A 21,368-nucleotide genomic window follows, 5' to 3' on the forward strand; every position below is an offset into this window, starting at 1 on the left:
CATTCTCTTTGAATATTAGAAAGTCTTTAATTTCTTTCTTTATTTCTTCTTTGACCCAGGAGTGGTGCAATTGCACATTGTTCAGTTTCCATGAGTTTGCAGGTTTTCTGCTATTTGTGTTGTTGTTGAATTCCAATTTTAAAGCATGGTGGTCTGATAAGATAAAGGGTACTATTCCTATTCTCTTGTATCTGTTGAGGGTTGTTATGCTACCTAGTATGTGGTTGATTTTAGAGAAGGTTCCATGTGGAGCAGAGAAGAAGGTATATTCTTTTGTCTTTGGATGGAATGTTCTATAGATGTCTGTTAACCTCAGTTGAGACATAACTTTTGTTAGTTCTTTTGTTTCTTTGTTGAATTTCTGATTTGTGGTCTTGTCTAGTGTTGAGAGTGGTGTATTGAAGTCTCCCACTATAAGTGTGTGAGGTTTTATATGAGCTTTGAGTTTTAGTAGTGTTTCTTTTATGAATGTGGGTGACTTTGTATTAGGGGCATTGATGTTCAGAACTGAGACTTTGTGTTGATGGATTTCTCCTGAGATGAATATGAAATGACCGTCTTCATCTCTTTTGACTAATTTTGGTTTGAAGTCTAACTTGTTAGATATTAGGATAGCTACGCCTGCTTGCTTCTTATTTCCATTTGATTGGAAAATCTTTTCCCAACCCTTTACCCTGAGGTAATGTCTTTCTTTAAAGCTTAGATGTGTTTCTTGTATGCAGCAGAAGGATGGATTCTGTCTTCGTATCCATTCTGTTAGCCTGTGTCTTTTTATAGGTGAGTTAAGACCATTAATATTGAGGGTGAATAAGGACCATTGATTGTTGATGCTTGTTTGATTTATGTTTGTTGTTGGCAGTGGTATTGTGAATATATTAGTTCTGCTTTACCTTTGGTTTCTGGTGTATTTGGATTATCTGTTGCCTACATTTTTGTGGGTGTAGTTACCTGCCTTGGGTGGGAGTTTTCCTTCCAATACTTTCTATAGGGCCGGATTTGTAGATACATATTGTGAAAATCTGGTTTTGTCATTAAATATCTTGTTTTCTCTATCTATAGTGATTGAGAGTTTTTCTGGATATAGTAGCCTAGGCTGGCATCCGTGTTCTCTTTATACTTTTAGAACATTTATCCAGGACCTTCTGGCCTTGAGGGTTTCCATGGAGAAGTCAGGTGTAATTTTGATAGGTCTGCCTTTATATGTTACCTGTCCTTTTTCCTTTGCTGCTCTTAATATTCTTTCTTTATTCTGTATACTAGGTGTTTTGATTATTATATGTCGAGGGGTCTTTTTTCTTTGGTCCAGCCTATTTGGGGTTCGGTATGCTTGTACTTTCATGGGCATGTCCTTCTTCAGATTTGGAAAGTTTTCCTGGATGATTTTGTTGAATATGTTTTCGGCACCTTTGAGCTGGGCTTCCTCACCTTCGTCTATGCCTATTATTCTTAGGTTTGGCCTTTTCATGGTGTTCCACATTTCCTGGATGTTTTGTGTTAAGGATTTGTTGGATTTATGATTTTCTTTGGTCGATGAATCTGTTTCTTCTAGTTTATCTTCTGCGCCTGAGATTCTCTCTTCCATCTCTTGAATTCGGTTGGTTATGCTTGGGTCTGTAGTGCCTGATCTTTTGCCCAGTTTTTCTATTTCCAGCATTGCTTAGGTTTGTGTTGCCTTTATTTTCTCTATTTCAGTTTTCAAGTCTTGAACTGTTTCCTTCACCTGCTTAATTGTTTTTTTTTTTTTTTTTTTGTTTGTTTTTTTTTTTTTTTTTTTTTTTTTTTTTTGGCTTTCTGAACTTTCTTTACTTTCCTTAAAGAATTTGTTCATTTCTCACACTTTTTTTTCCCTCCATTTCTTTAAGGGATTTTTCTCACATCTTCTTTGAGGGCCTCTATCATTTTTATGATGGTAATTTTTAAGTCGTTCCCTTCTGCTTCCTCTGCTTTGTTGTTGTGTTCCATTCTAGTTGGTGTGATTCCCTAGATTCTGGTGGTGTCATACTTGTCTTTCTGTTGTTAGGTGTTTTCTTTTATTGCCTTCTTCCCATAGCTTCTTCCAGTAGGTGTTGGTGGGGTCTCCCCTTCTCTCTGTGGTACTTCCCCGGTGGGCTTATGTGGGTCAGAGATTCAATATCTGTAGCTCTGTGTGGTCCAAGCTCTCTAGGAGGTCTCTCCATAGACAGGGACCCAGGGATGGTGTCAAGGATGAGGATCCAGTAGAAGATGCCATCTGGAACTCACAGTGTTCCCGCAGAGATAGGCAGATCTCTGGGAGGGGCCCAGGACTCCAGCAGAGGACTGGAGGTGGGGGTCAGAGACAAATCAGGTGGAAATTACAGGTGGTCCTGCGTGGATAGTCAGGTCTCCTTTGTTCAGAGTTGCTCTGAGAAGTCTCCGAAGTAGGGTGGACTGTTGGCTCCACCCTCTGTCCTAGTGCTTAACCAGAGCTTCAGGACTGTGGGCAGGGTAGGGCACAGGGTAGGGAGGGCAGGCTCGCTGTGGGGATGGGTGGGGGTGTATCAGAGCTCCATGGGTGCTCTCGATGGGGACCGGACACAGGAGCAGCAGGATCAGGGGCCAACCCAGGAAGCTCGGGGGGGGGGGGGTAGAGGTTGTAGGGGAGAGGCAGCCCCGATTGGGCCCAGACTCACCTTTGGCCAATAGCTGGTGGAAGAGCTAATGCAAACATTTCTAATAAATCTTTTATAGTAGCAAATATAGAAGGCAAATTAATCACTGAAAAGAAAATATTGCTTCTATATCTGATGGTCAGCCCTGACTGGGCACTGTGGTAGACTATCATCCTGCCTGCATTTCTGAGCACTGCCTGCTGGGAGACCATGAGCGGGGATGCTGGACCTCCTCTCTCCTGCTTTCATGATGGGGAGTTCTCAGAAGTAGGCCAGTGTTTGCACATTTTATAGAGCCCATTAGTAATTGTTCCAATGAAATAATTTACTTGGAAAACTTGTCTGTAAATAGTTTTCATTGTTTAAATGGTTCCCAAAGGTGAGCCAATGTGGGGATGTTATCTTTATCATTAATAAATATTTACTAAAAGTCTCTGGATATTACTTTAACAGCATATTTTGTTCTTTCAAACTGTGACTTCCTCAGCTAACATTTAGAGCCAGATATAAATATTTTTGCCATAATATATATATATATATATGTATATATATATATATATATATATATAAATTGATTGTCATATAAGAACCTTATGAAGTAGTTTCTGTATTTTTTAAATGTACAGATGAGGAGACTGAGGCTTAGAGAACTAACTTGCTAAAGGCAGTGTGCTCCATAAACCAAGAGCTTCAGAGACAGAGGGCTAAGCCAACCTTCTGTACAAAGTGAATTCTGGGCCAGCCAGGGCTGTACTGTTTTAAAACTCTGTTAACAAAACAGAAAAATGGGATTGCCCATCCTTGAAAGTTTATTTCAGAACCTGAAAAACCCTAAAATGTGGTTCAGGCATTTTTGATGAGGGATTCTCAAACAGGATCAGTTTAATAATAATGTCTTCACTTGTAGGTAACTGACATTTGTACCAGCTACTAGAGATAATTCAGAGTTTTACTATTGAGAAACATAGAGAGGCTAGTGAAGGCAGGGCAGGCCATGCTAGATGCTGACCTTTAATGTGGGCCAAAGCCGTCAGGGACTCAGTATTGATGAGTATGGTCTCACATAGTGTTTGCTATCATTGCTCATAGGAAAGGACCATAGTTTGCATTTCAATCTTGCTTTAAAAATACTGGATGTCTTCTTTAAAAAGAACACAGTTTGGATAGCTGGGGTCCAGAGCTATGAACAGTGGCTTGGAGGGGACAGCCAGGTAAGATGACAGAGTATCCACCCTCATCAGAGCTTCATGAAGGTGGGACCTTTTCCAGACTTCCTGCAACTTTCTTGAACCGAGGGCTGTGTGTCTATTCATTTCCCATCCTTCATAGTCTGCCCAAAAACTGTGGATGATAAATGCTGATTTGAAATTTCATAGCAACTTGTTATTACCACTTTGTGAATTTAGGAATAATCTGTGAAGTAAGGTAGGAAAGGTGAATAATAGCCCAAAATTGATTATTCAGATTATGTTACTAAATACCTTCTTCTTTTTTTTTTTTTTTTCAGGGAGTTTATGTGTGTGTTACAGCCCAAAGTTTGACTCTTGGGAAAAAATCACATATTCAGTGTTTTACCTTCATAAAGGTACTTTGTAGTTTATGCTCTTTGTTTTTTACATTTTGCTTTTTCCAAACAGTAGGAAATTAGATAAACTGCAGTTTTATTAGTATATATATATATATAAAACATAACTGTAAAGTTATGTTTTATGAAGAAATGGTATTCATTAATTCATTAATGGTATGTAATCAGATAGGTAACTGTTGTACTACATATGTTTTCATACCACCATGTGGCTTGTTCTAGACTATAAACTATTTCTAGTGGATGTTGATTTGCTATTTAGTTATCACTAAATGGTACTTTATGCTTTTTGTTTACATGGTTACATAGAGATTTAAAATCTTCTTATATCTCAAATGTAAACAGGCTGTCATTCCAGAATATTGCTATGCCATCAAACTAAGATATTTATTTCATTTCACATGTCCATGGCCTGTGATGCTGGCACGCAACAATCTGGGGAGTGGGGTTGAATGTCAGCCTCTGCTGCTTCTGCTGTCACAGTATGCCCTGCAATAGTTTCAGTTTGAACCATGCTAAGGAGGATTTTTGCTTGCTTGTTTAATTTCTTAAAATCTACATTTGCGCCAGACACAGTAGTGCACACCTTTAACTTTAGTTCTCTGGAGGCAGAGACAGGCAGATCTCTGAGTTCAAGGCCAGCCTGGCTTACACAGCAAGTTGCAGACCAGCCACAGCTATGTAGGGAGACCCTATCTCCAAAAACTTATATATATATATATATATATATGTGTGTGTGTGTGTGTGTGTGTGTGTGTGTGTGTGTGTGTGTGTGTGTGTAATTTGTAGAGTACATGTTGTGAGTGTAGCTGAAGTTTTTTTTTTAAAGATGGAATTTTTGTTCTAGTACTTGATTTTTTTTATGTCAAGCCACATAAAAGTCTACAATCCCTCAGTAGTGTCAGAAAAGTTTAAGAACTTTTTAATGGAACAGCTAAAAGCAACTTCAGAACTAGATGTTGACATATTCTTAAGTCGTGTAAGCTTTTAAACGACATTTCTTTGTGTGTGTTTCTAATAATCAATCTAATGATTCCAACCAGTACATAGACTGAGTTAAGACTAGAATGAAGTTCAACACAGTACCAGAGGCAGCTTAATCTTCCTTCTAGCTAAATATGGGGCTTTGAACTGGAGAAATATTAGAGAGTTGTAAAAACTGTAGTGTGTAGAAATGCCCCTAAGACCACCTCCACCTTAGCTCATTGAGTAGACCCCATTGGACCTTCCCCTCCCTACACAATCCAGTCTGGGCTTCTGCCTGAGCTGGGTCATCTACTCTACTGTGACTGCCCTTAGATGGTCCACCTGAGTGGCTTTTGGAGACTGAGGGCACCATGAATTCTAGAAGCCAGCAGGGCTCTTGCCCTGATGGTTGCTAAAGGTTGAGATTATTACACAGTGTGAGGCTAATACTAGCCTTGTTTCCTAACAAGGCCTCATGTTCTTCATCTGCAGGATACAGAAAGACCTTCACGGCTGCTCCTGGGAGTGTGAACTCACATGGGACAGCGGGAATTACTTTTCTCAACCTTGGTGGGTATCCATGGTAAACATGACCAAATACAACCTGGTGGAAAGACTTTATGTCAGTTTACACTTGAAGTAACAGTCTATCATCACTGAGGGAAGTCAGACAAGAGCTTAAGCAGACACTGAAGCAGAAACCATGGCGGAATGCTGCCTGCTTACTGACTGGCTCTCACTCTTGTTCTCTTCCTCTTCTGGACCATGCTCCCCAGGCTTTCTTATACTTCTCAGGTCCACTTGCCTAGGGGATGCACCTCCCACAGTGGGCTGGGCCTCCCACATTGATTAATCAGGAAAATGCTCCATGGAAGACTTGCCCACAGACCAATATGATCTAGGTAATTCTTCAGTTCCCTCTTCCCAGGTGACTCTACTTTGTGTCAAGTTGACAATAAAACTAACTGGCCCAGTGGTTATGGAGATGGACCTTTCTCTACTGTGTTCTAGCACAGAGGTTATGGGGATGGACCTCTCTTTACTGTGTTCTAGCACAGTGGTTACTGGTGATGGATCTTTCTCTACTTTGTTGTATCTAGCACAGTGATTATGGTAATGGACCTCTCTCTGTTCTTTCAAAATATGCTCTTCTCCGGACTTCCCTCATTTTTTTTCCTTGACCCCATTTTCTCATACCTGTGAGACATGGCTTATGGTGATCTATTTAAGTCTGAGGGGAGAAAGTTTTCTCTGGCATGTACCCCTCTTACTCAACTCATCAGCTTTTGAGATCGAAGTGTATCTTCCTATTTTAGAGATCCCAGGCTGTGAGCTTTCTTGGATGCAGTCCTGAGAAAGCATTTGTTACTGTACAAATGAACATGAATAAGATGTTGTCTAAGAGCCTGGAGAAATCAGAAGTCATGTTGGCCCTAGATTCTAGAGGAAGAAAGGCCTTTAGACAATTGTTTGTACCCTCACATTAATCATAAAAGGTTTACAAAAGCCCCATTAATGATTTATGGACCAGCTTAAGTGAATTGTGTTCTCTAAGTATATATAGTTAAAGGAAACAGTGTTAGATGTGAGCCTATTATGGGATTCTATATAGTGAGAACAGTGTGGAAAGGTTTATGGCTGCTCCACACTGAAAGTGGCTTCTCAGGTCCAAAACATAGGTGACCGGTGACAGCCCTGGGACATGCCTACACATGGGAAGGGCTCAACATTTAAAGGGGGAAGCTCTGGGTTTACATCACACAGTTCTTTGATGTATTTTCCTATCCGTGACTGCCAGTCCCTCTGCTTCTATGACAAAGGTTTGACTAAGTGTAGTGTGAGGAAACTGAGAGATGCGAGAACTAAAATTAAGCCCTCGATTTTTTATTTTGAATGATTCTATTGTGAGGTTAAGTATCCTTTGCTATGTGGGCCAGTGCATGGCACATTTTGACGATACTGAACCTGTGGGAAATGGCCTTGGAGAGCTTGGCTTGACTGCTTCCTGATGTGGGAGAGAGAGCCCCTAGCCATGGCTCCCAGCAGCATGGTGCATCAATTTCCATCTCAACAATGGGGACCCATCCACTAACCACACTCTTCCTCTCCTCCTCCTGGGAACAGGAGGAATAGAACGGGAATAGAAAGGACAGCATGATTCAGTCCATGGTCTTGCAGAGGACAAAAATACCAAAGTTTATAAACAGTTTGTGTTTACCCATACATGACTTACTAATAACTGTAAAGTTTTACCTAAGATTTAAACCATTCTTGAGGGAATTTTCATGATAGCAGTTACTTTTTTGAGTAGAATGTTTTGCTATCCATTGCTTATAATTTCCATTTATTATTACTATGCTTGCATTGATTGAGGTATAGAGACTTAATTTTTTTCTTATGGACCCCATACATAGCAGTACATTATTTTTCCTGTGGAAATAAAGAGAAATCCCTTTTCACCCAAGATAGTGCAACAACAGACCAGAGAAATGTTTTCACCCAAGTCCATCGTGGTCAACCAGTGTGTTTCCTGGGATTACCTATAGGAGCGTGACTGAGCCTCTGCCTTTCCTTCCACGAGGGTGTTTTAACTTGTAGGCAATAGCCACACAACATCTGTATAAGTCAGGCCTATAAAAAAGACACCACATAATGAATAGTGTATGTTCAAATTTTACTTAACTTTGAGCCTAACAACAGCTCTGCCTAGGAAAGATAGCTCCATTACCCAGACAATGAAGCTGGGGCTGAGAAAGGGTTAGACTTGTGTCCAGGTTCCTTTCAGTCACATTCTCAAGAGGCAGCCTGTCGCTTTCATCACTGTTTAACAAATGACCACAAAGTTATGCTCAAGCATCATAAGCGTTCTGTTCCCAGGCTAGAGTTCAGAAATCGGAAAGGTGTGCTGAGAAACTAAAGTCAGTCTATGGGCAGGGCTGGAAACGCACTTCCTGCCTCCTCCAGCATCTTAGAGGCTGGTTTCCTCACTCCCGTCCTTCCTGTTGCTTTGTGGTCACTTTCTGTAGGCAAGTTTCTCTGTCCCTTCCTCCTAGTAACACTTTGATCACACTGAGTCGCTGGATAACCCAGGATCCTCTCCTCATCCCAAGGCTCTAATCACATGTGCACCAGTTTCCTTTAATCTGGCAGGCCAGACAGCTTAAAGGGTCAGGGCTCTCAATCCCAAATGTGACCTAACTTCAGTCCCAGGATAGAAGATACTACAAGTTGTTCTTAGTATGCACTCCCCAAAACAAGTGAATGAATGTAATAAAGATGCTACAACTTGACAGTCACTGGCTCTACAGATCAGTGCACGAGAGAGTGAGAGCCATTGTTGGCCCTGTCTGCTAACTACTGACATTCTGGAGAAGCACTCGTTTTTATGGCAGACTGTCCTGCACACCAAGGGATGGGAAATCCCTAGAGCCCACTAAACAATTATCAGTAGCAATCTCCCACCCTATCCCAACAATTGTGTGACATCACAGTACCTTTCTAATGTCTTCTTGTCTGGGGCACAACATACATGACATACTGGTAACACAGATCACTGGATACCCTTTCCAGTAGGTCCCCCTAGACAGTTCCTTTCATTTGCTGTAGTAGTATTGTCACAATGATAAGAGCTTTGTAATTCTTTACATTATGCTCTTTAATGTCTTCTGAAAGGACACTTTAATTGCTTAGAGTTTTATATCCTCTGCCCTTTCCTTTCTCTGAGTGCTTCCATGGCAGAGACTAGCATGCCCCTCTTAGAGGGAGCCCTGCTAGCTGACAGGGAACAGACGTTTCTTCTGTGAGATCACTACTCTGTTTTTCTAAGACCCTAGGAGCCTGTTTTTATATTATGTCTCAATTTGGGTACATGTTCTGGTTCTGCAAATATCTGCGTATAGGGACTGTGGAGGTGCCAATTCTAGGAGCTAGGTACACAGAAAAACCAATGTACTGCACAGGATGCCAAGGCTCCCAGTGACACAATCTTGATAAATACAATCTTCAAATTTCCTGAAGAAAAGCATGATGATGAATGGGAAACTGCATTTCATAGCTTCCTCAAACCATAAAAAAGATGAAGAGAATTTCCATTTCAAGCCATTCCTAGCATATCATATTAAGGAGTAATTCATGTTGCTTGATTTTATTGTAGTTTCTTCCCAGATCACTCAGGCGTAAACAGTATAGCCAAGACTTAGTGTACAAAGAAGGTGAGCCACACAAAGCCAGTCAGATCTGCCCACTCAGGTGACGATACTCATACCAATCCAATCATTTGCTACTGGTAAACACACACACACACACACACACACACACACACACACACACACACACACACACACACGCACATGCACACGCACACACATACCCTGTTTGCTATGTTCCTAGTAAAAAGTGTTGTTCTTGGGTTTATCTGCACCTAGCTAGATTTTACCACATGTGGATGACTCCAGTCTCTCTGTCCTACAGGCTACCTTGTGGCTGTTTGCTTCCCTGGTCATTTCCTTCATTTACTTAACATTCAGCACCCAGACTTGATCTGCCACAGTCTGTTTCTGACAGGTATGGTGTCTCACAAATGCAGTCTCCTTAGGCTTGTTCTGACTTCAGCAATTATCTGGTTCAGAGAGGTTCTCTTATTTGATGGTCTGCTTTTATTTATTTATTTTTTATGTTTGCTAGGAAACAACAAAATGGCTGCCATGCAACCTCTCACTTCCTTACAGTCCCTGCCTGGGTCCTTCGTACTGGACTGCTCCTCCGGCAAGATCTATAGAGCAACCCTTGACCAGTCGTACCTGTTGTGGTTCCTATGGAACGCCGCCCGCCTGGACTGTGAGAAGATGGCTGCATTGCACTGTGTACTCTCGTGTAGTCGGGACCCAGGTTTTCAGGAAGACCAGGTGAGAAGATAGCTCAATCTTGTACACTTGCAGCAGATTACACCAAATATTCTTGCTGCTTCAAGACGACCAGAAGTGATTTTTGCTCAGTAGCAGTGTCTTTTCTTGGACAGTTTCCTTTCTGGTGGCTGTCTGCCAGATTGTGAAGGTGCATGCATCTAGCTGTTGAGTACAGTTATTCCATTTATCCGCCATCTCACTTTCCATGGCTTCAGTTAACTTAACTCTGCCTTAGTACTATGAAATGGAAAATTCCCCTAAGAAGCAATTCATGTTTTACATGTATGCTCTTCCAAGCAGTGTGTTGAAATCTTGTGCCTATTCGGCTTCACCTGGCCAGGGGCTATGAATTGTTACTTTGTCCAATGTGTTCATGTCGCATTTGCCACCTGCCCATGCATTGCCCATTAGTTGACTTGTTTACCAGATAACTATCATAGTATTATAGTACTTCTGTTCATAGATTCATATTTTATCTAATAATGGCCATGACATTTATATATGCCAAATAATCACCATAAACTTTTTCCTTTAAATGAGAACTTGAAAGTTCTTGACTTAATGAGTAAATAAATAATGTCTGTCAGTGTTGCTAAGGTTTGGTGCTATCTATGATTTCAGAATTCACAGGAGTCTTGAAGTGCATCTCCTAAAAATAAAGGACAACAATTATATTTTGTTCCTTTATCTGCATTTCTGAGGTGAGGTTTTATTGTAACCCAGGATGGTCTGGTACTTACTTTGTGGTTCAAGCTGGCCTCACATTTGAAGTAGTTCTCATCAGTCTCCCAAATGCTGGTATGGCAGGTGTGAGCCCCCAAATCCAGAACTCTAGTGCTTTTCAATACTGTAAACATAGATCCCTCTGAGGATAGACAGCCAACAGTTAGTTTCTCAGGCTACCTGCTTTTCTCTCCATGTCTGCGTTTTGTATAATACATTACCAAGGGCCAAGCAAACTAGGAGTATTTATGAGTTCAAGGCCAGCCTGATCTGCATAAGTTTGATGCTATCTTGAACTATAGAACTAATTCCTGTCATAGCCTTCTCAGAACAAACAAATGCTGAAGGAATTTGTGGTAAATATTTATTAATTTTTAATAAGATAGCTTAGTTTGTATTGTACACTGATGCTTATGAAGTGTCATCATCTATTTTGTCATTTACTTTTTGAAGCTATCCTATACGATCAGGGAAACCCTGTTGTCAATCAGTGATGGTTGGAGTTAGAGGCTGATTAGTTAGTTGGAAAAAGCACACTTTTTAAAAAACACATGAAAATATATATTTTTCTGCTTCCCTTTAGTGTAGAATAAATAGGGCTGTTCTTTTGTGAATCAGCTAACTAAACTGCAGTCATTTCTGCCACAAAATCAATCCCAACGTATTGTCTCTCATTTCCTATTCCTTCCTAAAAGGCTTGTGCATGTGGATACATATTCATGTGTCTTTGTGTGTATACACACACATGTATGCCTGTACACCTATGCACATGCATGTGAAGGCCAGAAGTAACATTGTATGTAACATGATAAATAAAAAATTCAGAGATAGATATTGGGGTTCATGTCTCCGAGGCCTGGGATTAAAGGTGTAGACCACCAGGGCCTGATCTCTGCAGCTGGTTTGAGGCTGACTTTGCTTTCTGAATCTTCAGGCAAGCTTTAATAAATCATAAATATCACCACAAGGGTGTGTCTTCTCTTCTTCACATTCATTTTTGAGAATGTAAAGCTTTTTTTTTTTTTTTTAAACTTGGGAGCTTTCCTTTTCTGCCAGGCTGGCCAGCTGGTGAGCCCCCAAGATTCTCTTGTATCTGCCCCAGGATTGGGTTACAAGCATGTGCTGCTCCCCCATTTTTAATTGGTTCTAGGAATTGGGTCCTCGTGATTGTATGGCAGCCACTTTGCAAGCCATCTTCTCAAATAGCCCTAAAATTTATTTTTAAGGAGATCAGTAATATAGAGACCTTTCCCAAGTAATCTATGCAGACATGCTTTTACCCAACTATTAATGATTGGTTCTTCTAATCTAGTCCTTTAGTGGTTTAGAAACTACATCTAGTCTTTATGTGTTTAAGAAACATGCTTTTGAGTCTTCCCACAATATACAACTTTATTTTTGGTGCAACAATACTTTCTTTGCATCTGCATTTCACCTGCATTTAAAGTTTTATTAAATTACCTATGTAAAAATTAGTCACTTGACACGATAGATTTAGAACAAAGCATCCTGTTGAGAGTGAGCCATGGCCTGGCATGCCTTACCTGTCAACTAGGAGATGAGAACTTCCTTCCTACAGCAGTTGAACACAGGGATAGAGCTGTGAGAGAGTTTCTGAGATGACAGAGGTCACATGTGCCAGCTAAAAGGGAGGTAAGGAGGTGCTCCTCCTGGGTAAGTGGTATGACCGTGTTCACAGGGATAACTGCACTGAACTTTAAGCCCAGGTTACTGTCTCCAAACCCAGTGGTTTCATTGTTCAGTAGCTCTCTTGATGGGTACTTTGTATAACGCCATCAATTCCTGAAAAACAGACAAACAAGCCATATATATTGGATTGAAGGTTTATCTGCAGCCTACCCAAAGTCTCCTGTTAAAAGGATGTGTAAAAAGTATCTCACACTGACATACATTCAGGACTACATTGAATTTTTAAGCTGGAAGTTGGTATATTTTTTCAGGTTACTCCATAATATATGTAGAATTTACAAGTTCATTCATGTATATATTGTTCATTGTGTGTTTTTATGTTACTTCAGTGGGACTGAGTACAGATCTAAAGCCAACAGGATTCTGTGGTCTGTATTTTTTTTTAAGGTTATTCAGTGGATTTGTGAACATGTCTCTGCCTGCCATTCATTTGACCTCATTCAGGAATTTCTCATTGGTAAGAAATTTCTAATTGGTAAGTGTTGCTAATGTTGCACTGGATTCTTTTGCTTGAGGGAAATCAGTAAATTATCAGTAAATTGATAAACTGATAATGAATGCCTTCATCAAATGCTGCTTAGGAGTGGCTTTTTTCTTTTTAAACTTCATTGCAATCAGCTGCCAATTAATTTCATTCTCTTGTGGTGGTTTTTTCGAGAAACTGTGGGTCTCAGAGACTGATGAGATATAAGATCAGATTTTGATTCTTTAACCTTATTAACAAAATTTTAGGTAAAACGTATCTTTCTTGACCTCATTTTATGCTGGTTGACTATGTATAAGTGGTATAATGTTATATGGGTGGAAGTGGTACCAAATGGATTTTTAAAATATTATTCTCATTGTAAAGAGAGAACCTGAACATCTCAAGCTGTACGTAAAATCATAATGCTTAATCCCCAGAGGCATGACTGAAATGAGAAAACTTACTGGTTTCCATGATTTGGTTAAATTGCAGTGTTTTCCCCTCTGTTTTTATTATGTCATGTCTCTTTTGAAAATTCTCAGCTTCTTCCTACTGGAGTGTGTATCCAGAGCTGGTTGACATGGACATACTCTTAGCACACTCGTCTGTGTTGACTTGGAATGAGGTAAGTTAACGACTGTAGCCCTGTGGTAGACCATTCTTGTTATGGTATCCAGTACTATAATTTCACTTCTTTCTTCACAGACTGGGAGCTGAGTGGAAGTTCCTTGTCAGAATGCATAAATAATCCTAATCATAAAATCAGAAAATCTAAATGCTGCAAAATCTAGAACATTTTGAGGATAAAAAAAAAAAAGAATTCTTACCAGATAGAATATATGTACATGTAGAAATGTATATACATATATATATTATACAATAAAATCCTATCCTATATGCATACATAGATACATGCAATTAGCCTGAAGTATTTACATGGAACAGTAAACTTGATGGAGTAGGCAGAAGGTGTTTGTCAGAACTAAAGCTCAGTGATAATATTTTATAAAATGACATTTTGACTCCTGTGTTGACTAGACTCAAGTATTTAGTAGGTTTTTATGGATAAGAAGTGGCTAGACCACTGTGGTAATTCTTGGTAGATTTTGACTTTTATGACAGACACTTTTCCCTAGTTTTATAAGGATTTATAAAGAAATCTAGATAACGAAGCTTTGGGATTAATCAGTCAGCAGTCTTGCGTGTGCTTAGTCTACTTTCTGCTCTTCCTGTCAGCCTGGACTCTTCCTTTACAGGGGGCAGTGATGCACCAGGCTGTGTGCTGGGTTCGGTATGGTGTGCCCAGTCACTTCTGCCTTGAAGCAGGGGTTTTATTAAAAAGGAATTTAGAGCAATAAATTTAATCTAGGCAACAGGCTTTGGGGAATATGTATTAGGGTAAATTGTGACACTTCATATTGTATTTTGTCTGTGTCTCAATACAGTCAGTAGAGGCATACAAAGAGCCTAATGTATGACACATTTGTTATTCTCTCATGTGGACTAGGCAGGAAGATCTTGAGTTGGAGGTTGGCCTGAGCTATGTAGTAGTGATAGCCTGTCTAAAAAAAAAAAAAAAAAGAAAGAAAAAGAAATATCCAAATGCATTTGATTGATTTAATTTTTTTCTGTTTAATCTTCTTTTTGTTTTGAGACATGGGCTCATATTGCCCAGCCTGGCCTGCCTTGATGCCTATGTAGTTGAGGACACCCTTAAATTCCTTCTGCCTCTCCCCACAAATGCATGTGTCACCATACCCTGAGATGTTTGATTCATTCCTAAATTTTTGTTGCTTACAGTGGTAGTCCCCCCACACCCAAGGCCTTCTCAGCTTGATTGTAGTCAATACATCTTTTTGCTTCAGTGTAAAATTGTAAGAGGAAAGACCCAGGCTTCCTTTTCTAGGCATCCATGCTGTTTTTCTCTTAGATGACTTACGGATGTATAAGCAGATGCTGTGGTTCTGTGGCAGGAAATCTGCAGGTTACACCATCGGGTCAGGAAATATGCAGCTCTGCTCCCTCTGCTTCTAACCACTGCTATTTGTTTGAAGTGTGGAGAGGCAGGCTCGGAACCAGTGGTCCCTGGGCTGGATGATGTGTGAAGCCACCCTCCCAATGAACAGTGATTCACTTGTTCATTTCTCAAGGCTATCTGGAGACTTGGTGAACATACACACAATAACATCTGATGTTCAACAAGAAAATGCAGAGAAACCCACAGTTATAACCTCTATACACTAGACTTATCTTGAGGTTTACCGAGTTGCTTTAAAATTTCATGTGGTTAGAATAACTTACCTTAAAAGGCCTCCTCTAATCCCAAAGCTATGTGCATTTATGTTCATTGTTAGCAATGATATAGGATTTTACTCTTCCCTTCTCCAGTCTATAACCTTAAAATATTATCACAGTGGGAAATAGCAAGTTCATGTATCTGGACAGAAAGATCCACATGATTTTTTTTTTAATTTGATACAGAGAATTCACTACTTAGCTCAGGTTAGCTAGCCTCGGAGCTTTTCACTGGGGCCACAAGTGTGTAGCACCACTATTATAAAAAATAACTTGGAAAAAAAAAACCCAAAAAACAAAACCCACTCACTGAAGTTAATCACACCCAAAGCCTATACATTTCAATGGACAGTTAAGTAAGACACTAGAAATTAGAATGTTCTTGCTTGTAGCTAATTCTAAAGTGTGTGTTATAATTATAGTTATTTTAAAATGTTACAGTTGTGCCTTTTAAATGCTACTTAGAACTTACATAGATTACTTTTCTTGTTACTGTGACAAAATAATGCCACAAGAAACATTTTGCCTCCAGTTTTAGGGGGCACAGACCTTCAGCTTTAGGAGATACAGTCCTACAGTTTTAGGGGATACAGTCCTTCAGTTTTAGGAGATACAGTCCTACAGTTTTAGGGGATACAGTCCTTCAGTTTTAGGGAATTCTTTGCCTCCAGTTTTAGGGGATACAGTCCTACAGTTTTAGGGGATACAGTCCTTCAGTTTTAGGAGATACAGTCCTACAGTTTTAGGGGATACAGTCCTTCAGTTTTAGGGAATTCTTCGCCTCCAGTTTTAGGGGATACAGTCCTACAGTTTTAGGGGATACAGTCCTTCAGTTTTAGGAGATGCAGGCCTTCAGTTTTAGGGAATACAGTCCTTCATGGTGAGGAAAGCATGGTGGCAGCAGCAGGTCATACTCCAGCCAAGTCTTAGAGAACAGCAAACATTCCTGCCCTGTTGGATTTATCCTCCTTATGCAGTTCAGGACCCACAAGGAGTGGTGATCCATGAATGGAGGGACATCTTCCACCTCAGTTCCCCTAATTTAGATAATGTCCCACAGACATATCCAGAGGCCTGCCTCTGCTCATTCTAGGTGCTGCCAAGCTGAGAATCAACATTACCCACCACAGAGCTGAAAGTTGCAGTGCTGTTTAGAGGCGTTTCTGTTGCTGAGTGGCAATGAGTGAAACACATAGATCCTTAACACAGATGTTCTGTGTTCCTATGGGGAACTCACTGGCTCAGCTGCTCTGAAAGTAACCCTTCATCACAGATGATGCCCCTCCCACGGGAATAGTGTCATCATAGATGACACCCCTCCCATGGGAATGGTTATCCTTATGATCCAGCCTTTCGGAAAGCACTTCTAAGTTGGTTTCTCTGCCATCTGTATTTTGAAGGAAATCTGAATTGACTGGCAGAAAGGCAGACTTCATGTTTAACATACAGATACATTTTTCATAGTATCAATGAAGTAAGGGCAATTTGGGAAGTTTATCCTTTTAAATTACCCCCCCACACACACACCTTTTAATGGACAGGATTTCATATAGTTAAGGCTGGACTCAAACTTACTGTGGAGCACAGGATGGCTTGAACTCTTGATCCTCTAGCCTCTATCTCCCTTGCCTAGGATTAGACATTCAAGCCCAGTAAGTTTGATCCAGTGTTCACTAGTTAGCAGAATGCCGTAGTGGATTTCCCAACATGAATTGAGCATCTGTTAGCTTGGCTGTTGCACTGTGCAGAAACTCTTTATGGGGCACTGCTGTCCTGAGTCATGGTGGACCTCAGTGTGTGAGAATCCCATTGATTTTGGTTCCCTCTAGAGAGGAAAGGATCAGTTAGTGCTACAGATAAGTGAGAGGACAGGAGGACAGGGAGAGAAGATGTACAGACAATGTGATGGTTTCATTTAACTATGACTTTAGTGGTTCAAATATAATTTGCCTCATTTGTTCTTAAAAAGGAATGTCTGAAAATACAGTATCTGTTCTGTATTTTCTCACAATAACCTTTCCTCCCTCTCAAGAGAACCTGTCAGCTATTATTTAAAAAACATTTCCCTTTCCAGGGCAAGAGACACACTATGTCCTGTTATTTTACATTAGGACGTTATTTAAAGTAGAGGTTATCACACAGGAAGCTAGCTGTCCTTAGCTCGTGTCTATGCAGAAAACATTTCCTGAGGAGGTCTGCTGGGGTGGGGGTATCAATGTATGCACCCCCATAGAAAGAGCGTGGGGGTGGTTGATGTATTTCTTGTATGTCCCTCCCCCGCCCCATAGGAAATTCCTGGAATAATGCTTGTGACAGAAGAGCTCCCTTTGCTTCTTATGAAGGTAAGTCTCTTACAGAGGCACTCATGCCTGAGGAGACCTCTGCTGCCCCAGTATTATTGTGGTTCGAAAAGGTATTGCAGCCTGGTAGAGACCTGTCCCAGCTCAGAGCAGGGCGAGCTTGTTGGAGGGTCCTGCAGAGCTGATAAGACATTTGAACAGGAAGGCTTTCTGAAGCTAAGAGAGAATTACAGAGCTCAGCTTGAACTTGTCACAAGGCCTTACGGAAGGAACTCTTGTAACATAGCTTTCGAATCTGGAAGCTGTTGTTGCTTCATTTGTAGTCCTTCAAATGCGTGTGTGTGCATACACACACACACACACACACACACACACACACACACACACACACTGCCACATGGGGCTTGGACCATCTCATTTCCTGGTGGCTCAAAGAGTAAGCAATCCCTGACGGGCAGTGGTTTGCTGCATGCTGCATGTCCTCCCTCAAGATCCTTCCTGTGTGTGTGAAGCTGTGGGGCTTAGGAGGGCAGGGTGGGGTGAGGTGAGGAGAAATGAATTCACACATAGGTGAACCTGGGGTGGGGTCTTTAGCACAGTCTCCCTGCAGCTCTTCTGTTGCTCTTGGCATTGCTTCTAGTAATTACAGTCCGGCTAGCCTGGGAAATCTGTTCCTGGCAGCAGTGTCTGCTCCTTGTGCCAAGCCCTTTCATTTACATTTGATTCTTTTGGGGCTGGACAGCTGGACAGGCACAGTGTTAAAATGGAGGCTAGCTTGGTGGGTCTGGCTTTTGGTCCTCAGAGGCCCTTGAGGACAGACTGGGCAGCTGTGAGCCACTGTGGAAACAATGCTACTGTAGAAAGATGACAGGAAAATTCATGTTTGATAGGCAGCTACAGGACAATGCTCTGCATCTTTCCATTTCATGGTTTGTGACTTTACTAGTAATTCTACAAGCCCGTGATGAATTTAACAGACAAAGCAGTGAAGGTTTCTTTTGTTGTTCTGCTTTCATGCTGGGGTTGAACTTGGGTCCTTGAGGTGCTGGATAACTGCTCTCACCTGATGCTGTACTCTCAGCCTCCTGGGTAGCTGGGGTTCCAGGCATATGATACAGTCATGACTAGGCAGAAGAAAATGTTCTATAGTTTCTAGTATGTCAACTGCCTATTCCCTACTTTCTTTTTGTCTCTGCCATAAGTCTATATATATGATGTAATAGTTATGGTAATCTAGAAACATTTGATCAAACAGGAATTCATAAGCACTTTTCATGTTGTTATACAAAGTAATGATTTCCTTGAGTTGGCATGTCTGAATTTATTTAGTCTTTTGCTTTGGCCCATTTAATTATCTTGACATAATGCAAACATTTTTCTGGGGAAATAACTCAGTGCATGCCAGGTTCGATCCTTTGTACCACATGTTTTTTCTTTTATTCAATTAAGGATAATATTCCAAAGTTAAGAAAGCCTTATGGTAAAACACTATAACATTCCTCTATAGCTTTTATTTTTTCTTACTAAACTAGTATTTAGTGAATGTTAATTTACATGGTCAAAAAGATTCAAGGGACTGAAGGAATGAGTATTTAGTGAAAGTTGTGTTAATTTACATGGTCAAAAAGATTCAAGGGACTGAAGGAATGACTCAGAAGTTGAGAGCCTTTGCTGCTCTTCCAAAGGACCCATTTGGTTTTCAGGCCCCATATCAAGGACACACAGTGCCCTCTAGCTCCAGCTTCAGGGGATACAGCACCCTCTTCTGGTCTCTGTTAGCACCCACATACACATGGCATGTATAGAGCTACACATACATAATCATAAACTTATGAACAAAAGGACCTAAAAGTTTATTAGTCTTATTACAACCTTATCAACTTTGTGTGTTTTCACTTTAAAAGCAAGTATAATGGAGTAGTGAGAAAGTCCCTTTTAGTTTTCTTCCTCATGGCTTATTGTAAGCCAATTAATTGTTGTCTCACAGTATTCTTATTGTGTAATAGTGTGTTCTGATTATACTTCCTCTCTCCTAGTAAAGTCAAGGGAGGGAGGGGCAAAGCGAGATGAGACGATCCCCTCCTGCTTTGCACACGTGTTTTACCTAGTGCTATAGTCCAGTTGTGTCACGTTGGATTTGATGTTCCAGTCCTGACTCCCAGTGCGATGGTTTTAGGAGGTGACAACTATGGCCTAATGATTTGGATTAGTTATTATTTGTTTTTGTTATTGTCCATGAAACCCGACTCAATCCTTCCTACCTCACAATGTCACAATGTCGATAAGACTACCTAAGAAACAGGCCCTTGGCAGACACTGGATGTTCCCTTGATGTCCAGTCTTCAAGACATATAGGAATGTCTGTCATTTATAAGTAGGACCTGAAAGGACCATAGTTCCTGAAGGCATGTTAGGGCAGATTCTCCTGATATTTTACAAAAAGATTGTCACCTGAAAGACATATAGGCAAACATTCATACACATTTTACAAATCTCAAAAAGCTGTTTTTTTTTTAAAGTCAGCATATGAGAACAAGTCTCATGCTTTAAAGAAATGCCAAAGTGATGTTCCTAAGAATGGCTTTATCCTTGGTAAAATTACGTGTTGCTCTGGGGAAGCAGCAATTTGTGTAAAAGTTTTAAAATTGCACCTGATTTTATAGTGAGATGAGAAACCATTAAAACTATTGAGCCACAGGAAACTAAAGGGTAAAGTATAGCTTGCTCAGATATGAGAGTAAAGGAGTGAGCATGCTTCAAGTAGAGGAGTTGGGTATTTTCACCAAAGTAGGCTTTAAAATCAGACCACTTTTCCTTCCTTCCTTCCTTCCTTCCTTCCTTCCTTCCTTCCTTCCTTCCTTCTCTCCTTCCTTCTCTCCTTCCTTCCTTCCTTCCTTCCTTCCTTCCTTCTCTCCTTCCTTCCTTCCTTCCTTCCTTCCTTCCTTCTCTCCTTCCTTCCTTCTCTCCTTCCTTCCTTCTCTCCTTCCTTCTCTCCCTCCTCCTCTTCCTCTTTCTTTCTTTTTTTCTCTCTCCCTCCTCTTTCTTTTTTTCTCTCTCTCCCTCCCTCCCTCCATTCCTCCATCCCTCCTATCTTCCCTCCCTCCTTCTCTCCCTGTTTCTGGTTGTTTTTCCTTTTTGAAGAGACTCTTGACTCTAGTTATGTAACCTATGCTCATCTTGACCTGATCTTTCTCAGCCTCCCAAGCACTGAGATTCCAAGTGTGTGCCCTATGCCCGGCTCAAAACCAGACATCTTTAGTGTGTTTAATCACTTGTTCAGCCATTACTGAGTACCTGACCCAGAGACTGGGAAGGCCAGCAAGCTTTGAAACACTACCAGCTACAGCCACTGAAGCTAGCGTCTTGGGATGTAGGGCTCCTGAGTATCTGGGAAAGTGTGCTTGCTACCTGGGTCCTTCTCCATCCAGGCTTTGTGTACATGCTTCCTCATAGCTCCTCCATTCAAAGTGTTTAAAGCTGCCTGAACTAGACAGAGTGAGAGGAGTTCACTGCTTGATGAAGGACATAATACATAATTATCCTTGGAGTTCCCAGGGCAGACAGATGCCATCATTTGGGTAAAAGATTTGCTAGTGATCTGAATTATTGGCATAACCACAGTATAACAGCTCTTTGGAATTGTCACTTTGGCAAAAATGAAACACTGTCCCAAGTGGTGTCTGGTTCTGGGGGAAATACTGAATTTCCGGAGTTTGGATTGCACATGGTTTCTGGGAGAGTGAGTTACAGTGAGTTCAGTTAATATTGGGAATGTAATTTTAAGATGCC

At 40.8% G+C, this 21,368-nt stretch overlaps 1 protein-coding gene across 2 annotated transcripts in view; it reads left to right on the plus strand.

The window, feature by feature from the left end:
• Gsap (gamma-secretase activating protein) overlaps window positions 1–21,368 on the plus strand; it is a 107,957-nt gene that overhangs the window by 44,220 nt on the left and 42,369 nt on the right. For both annotated transcript variants that reach the window (XM_051174820.1, XM_051174821.1), the window contains 7 exons: window positions 4,138–4,215; window positions 5,674–5,751; window positions 9,652–9,744; window positions 9,865–10,085; window positions 12,906–12,975; window positions 13,527–13,609; window positions 17,568–17,621. In XM_051174820.1, coding sequence (XP_051030777.1) covers window positions 4,138–4,215; window positions 5,674–5,751; window positions 9,652–9,744; window positions 9,865–10,085; window positions 12,906–12,975; window positions 13,527–13,609; window positions 17,568–17,621 — 677 coding nt within the window. The remainder of the gene's footprint in view (window positions 1–4,137; window positions 4,216–5,673; window positions 5,752–9,651; window positions 9,745–9,864; window positions 10,086–12,905; window positions 12,976–13,526; window positions 13,610–17,567; window positions 17,622–21,368) is intronic.

Source organism: Phodopus roborovskii, unplaced genomic scaffold (assembly GCF_943737965.1).
Source record: "Phodopus roborovskii unplaced genomic scaffold, PHOROB, whole genome shotgun sequence".
Taxonomy (NCBI): Eukaryota; Metazoa; Chordata; class Mammalia; order Rodentia; family Cricetidae; genus Phodopus; species Phodopus roborovskii.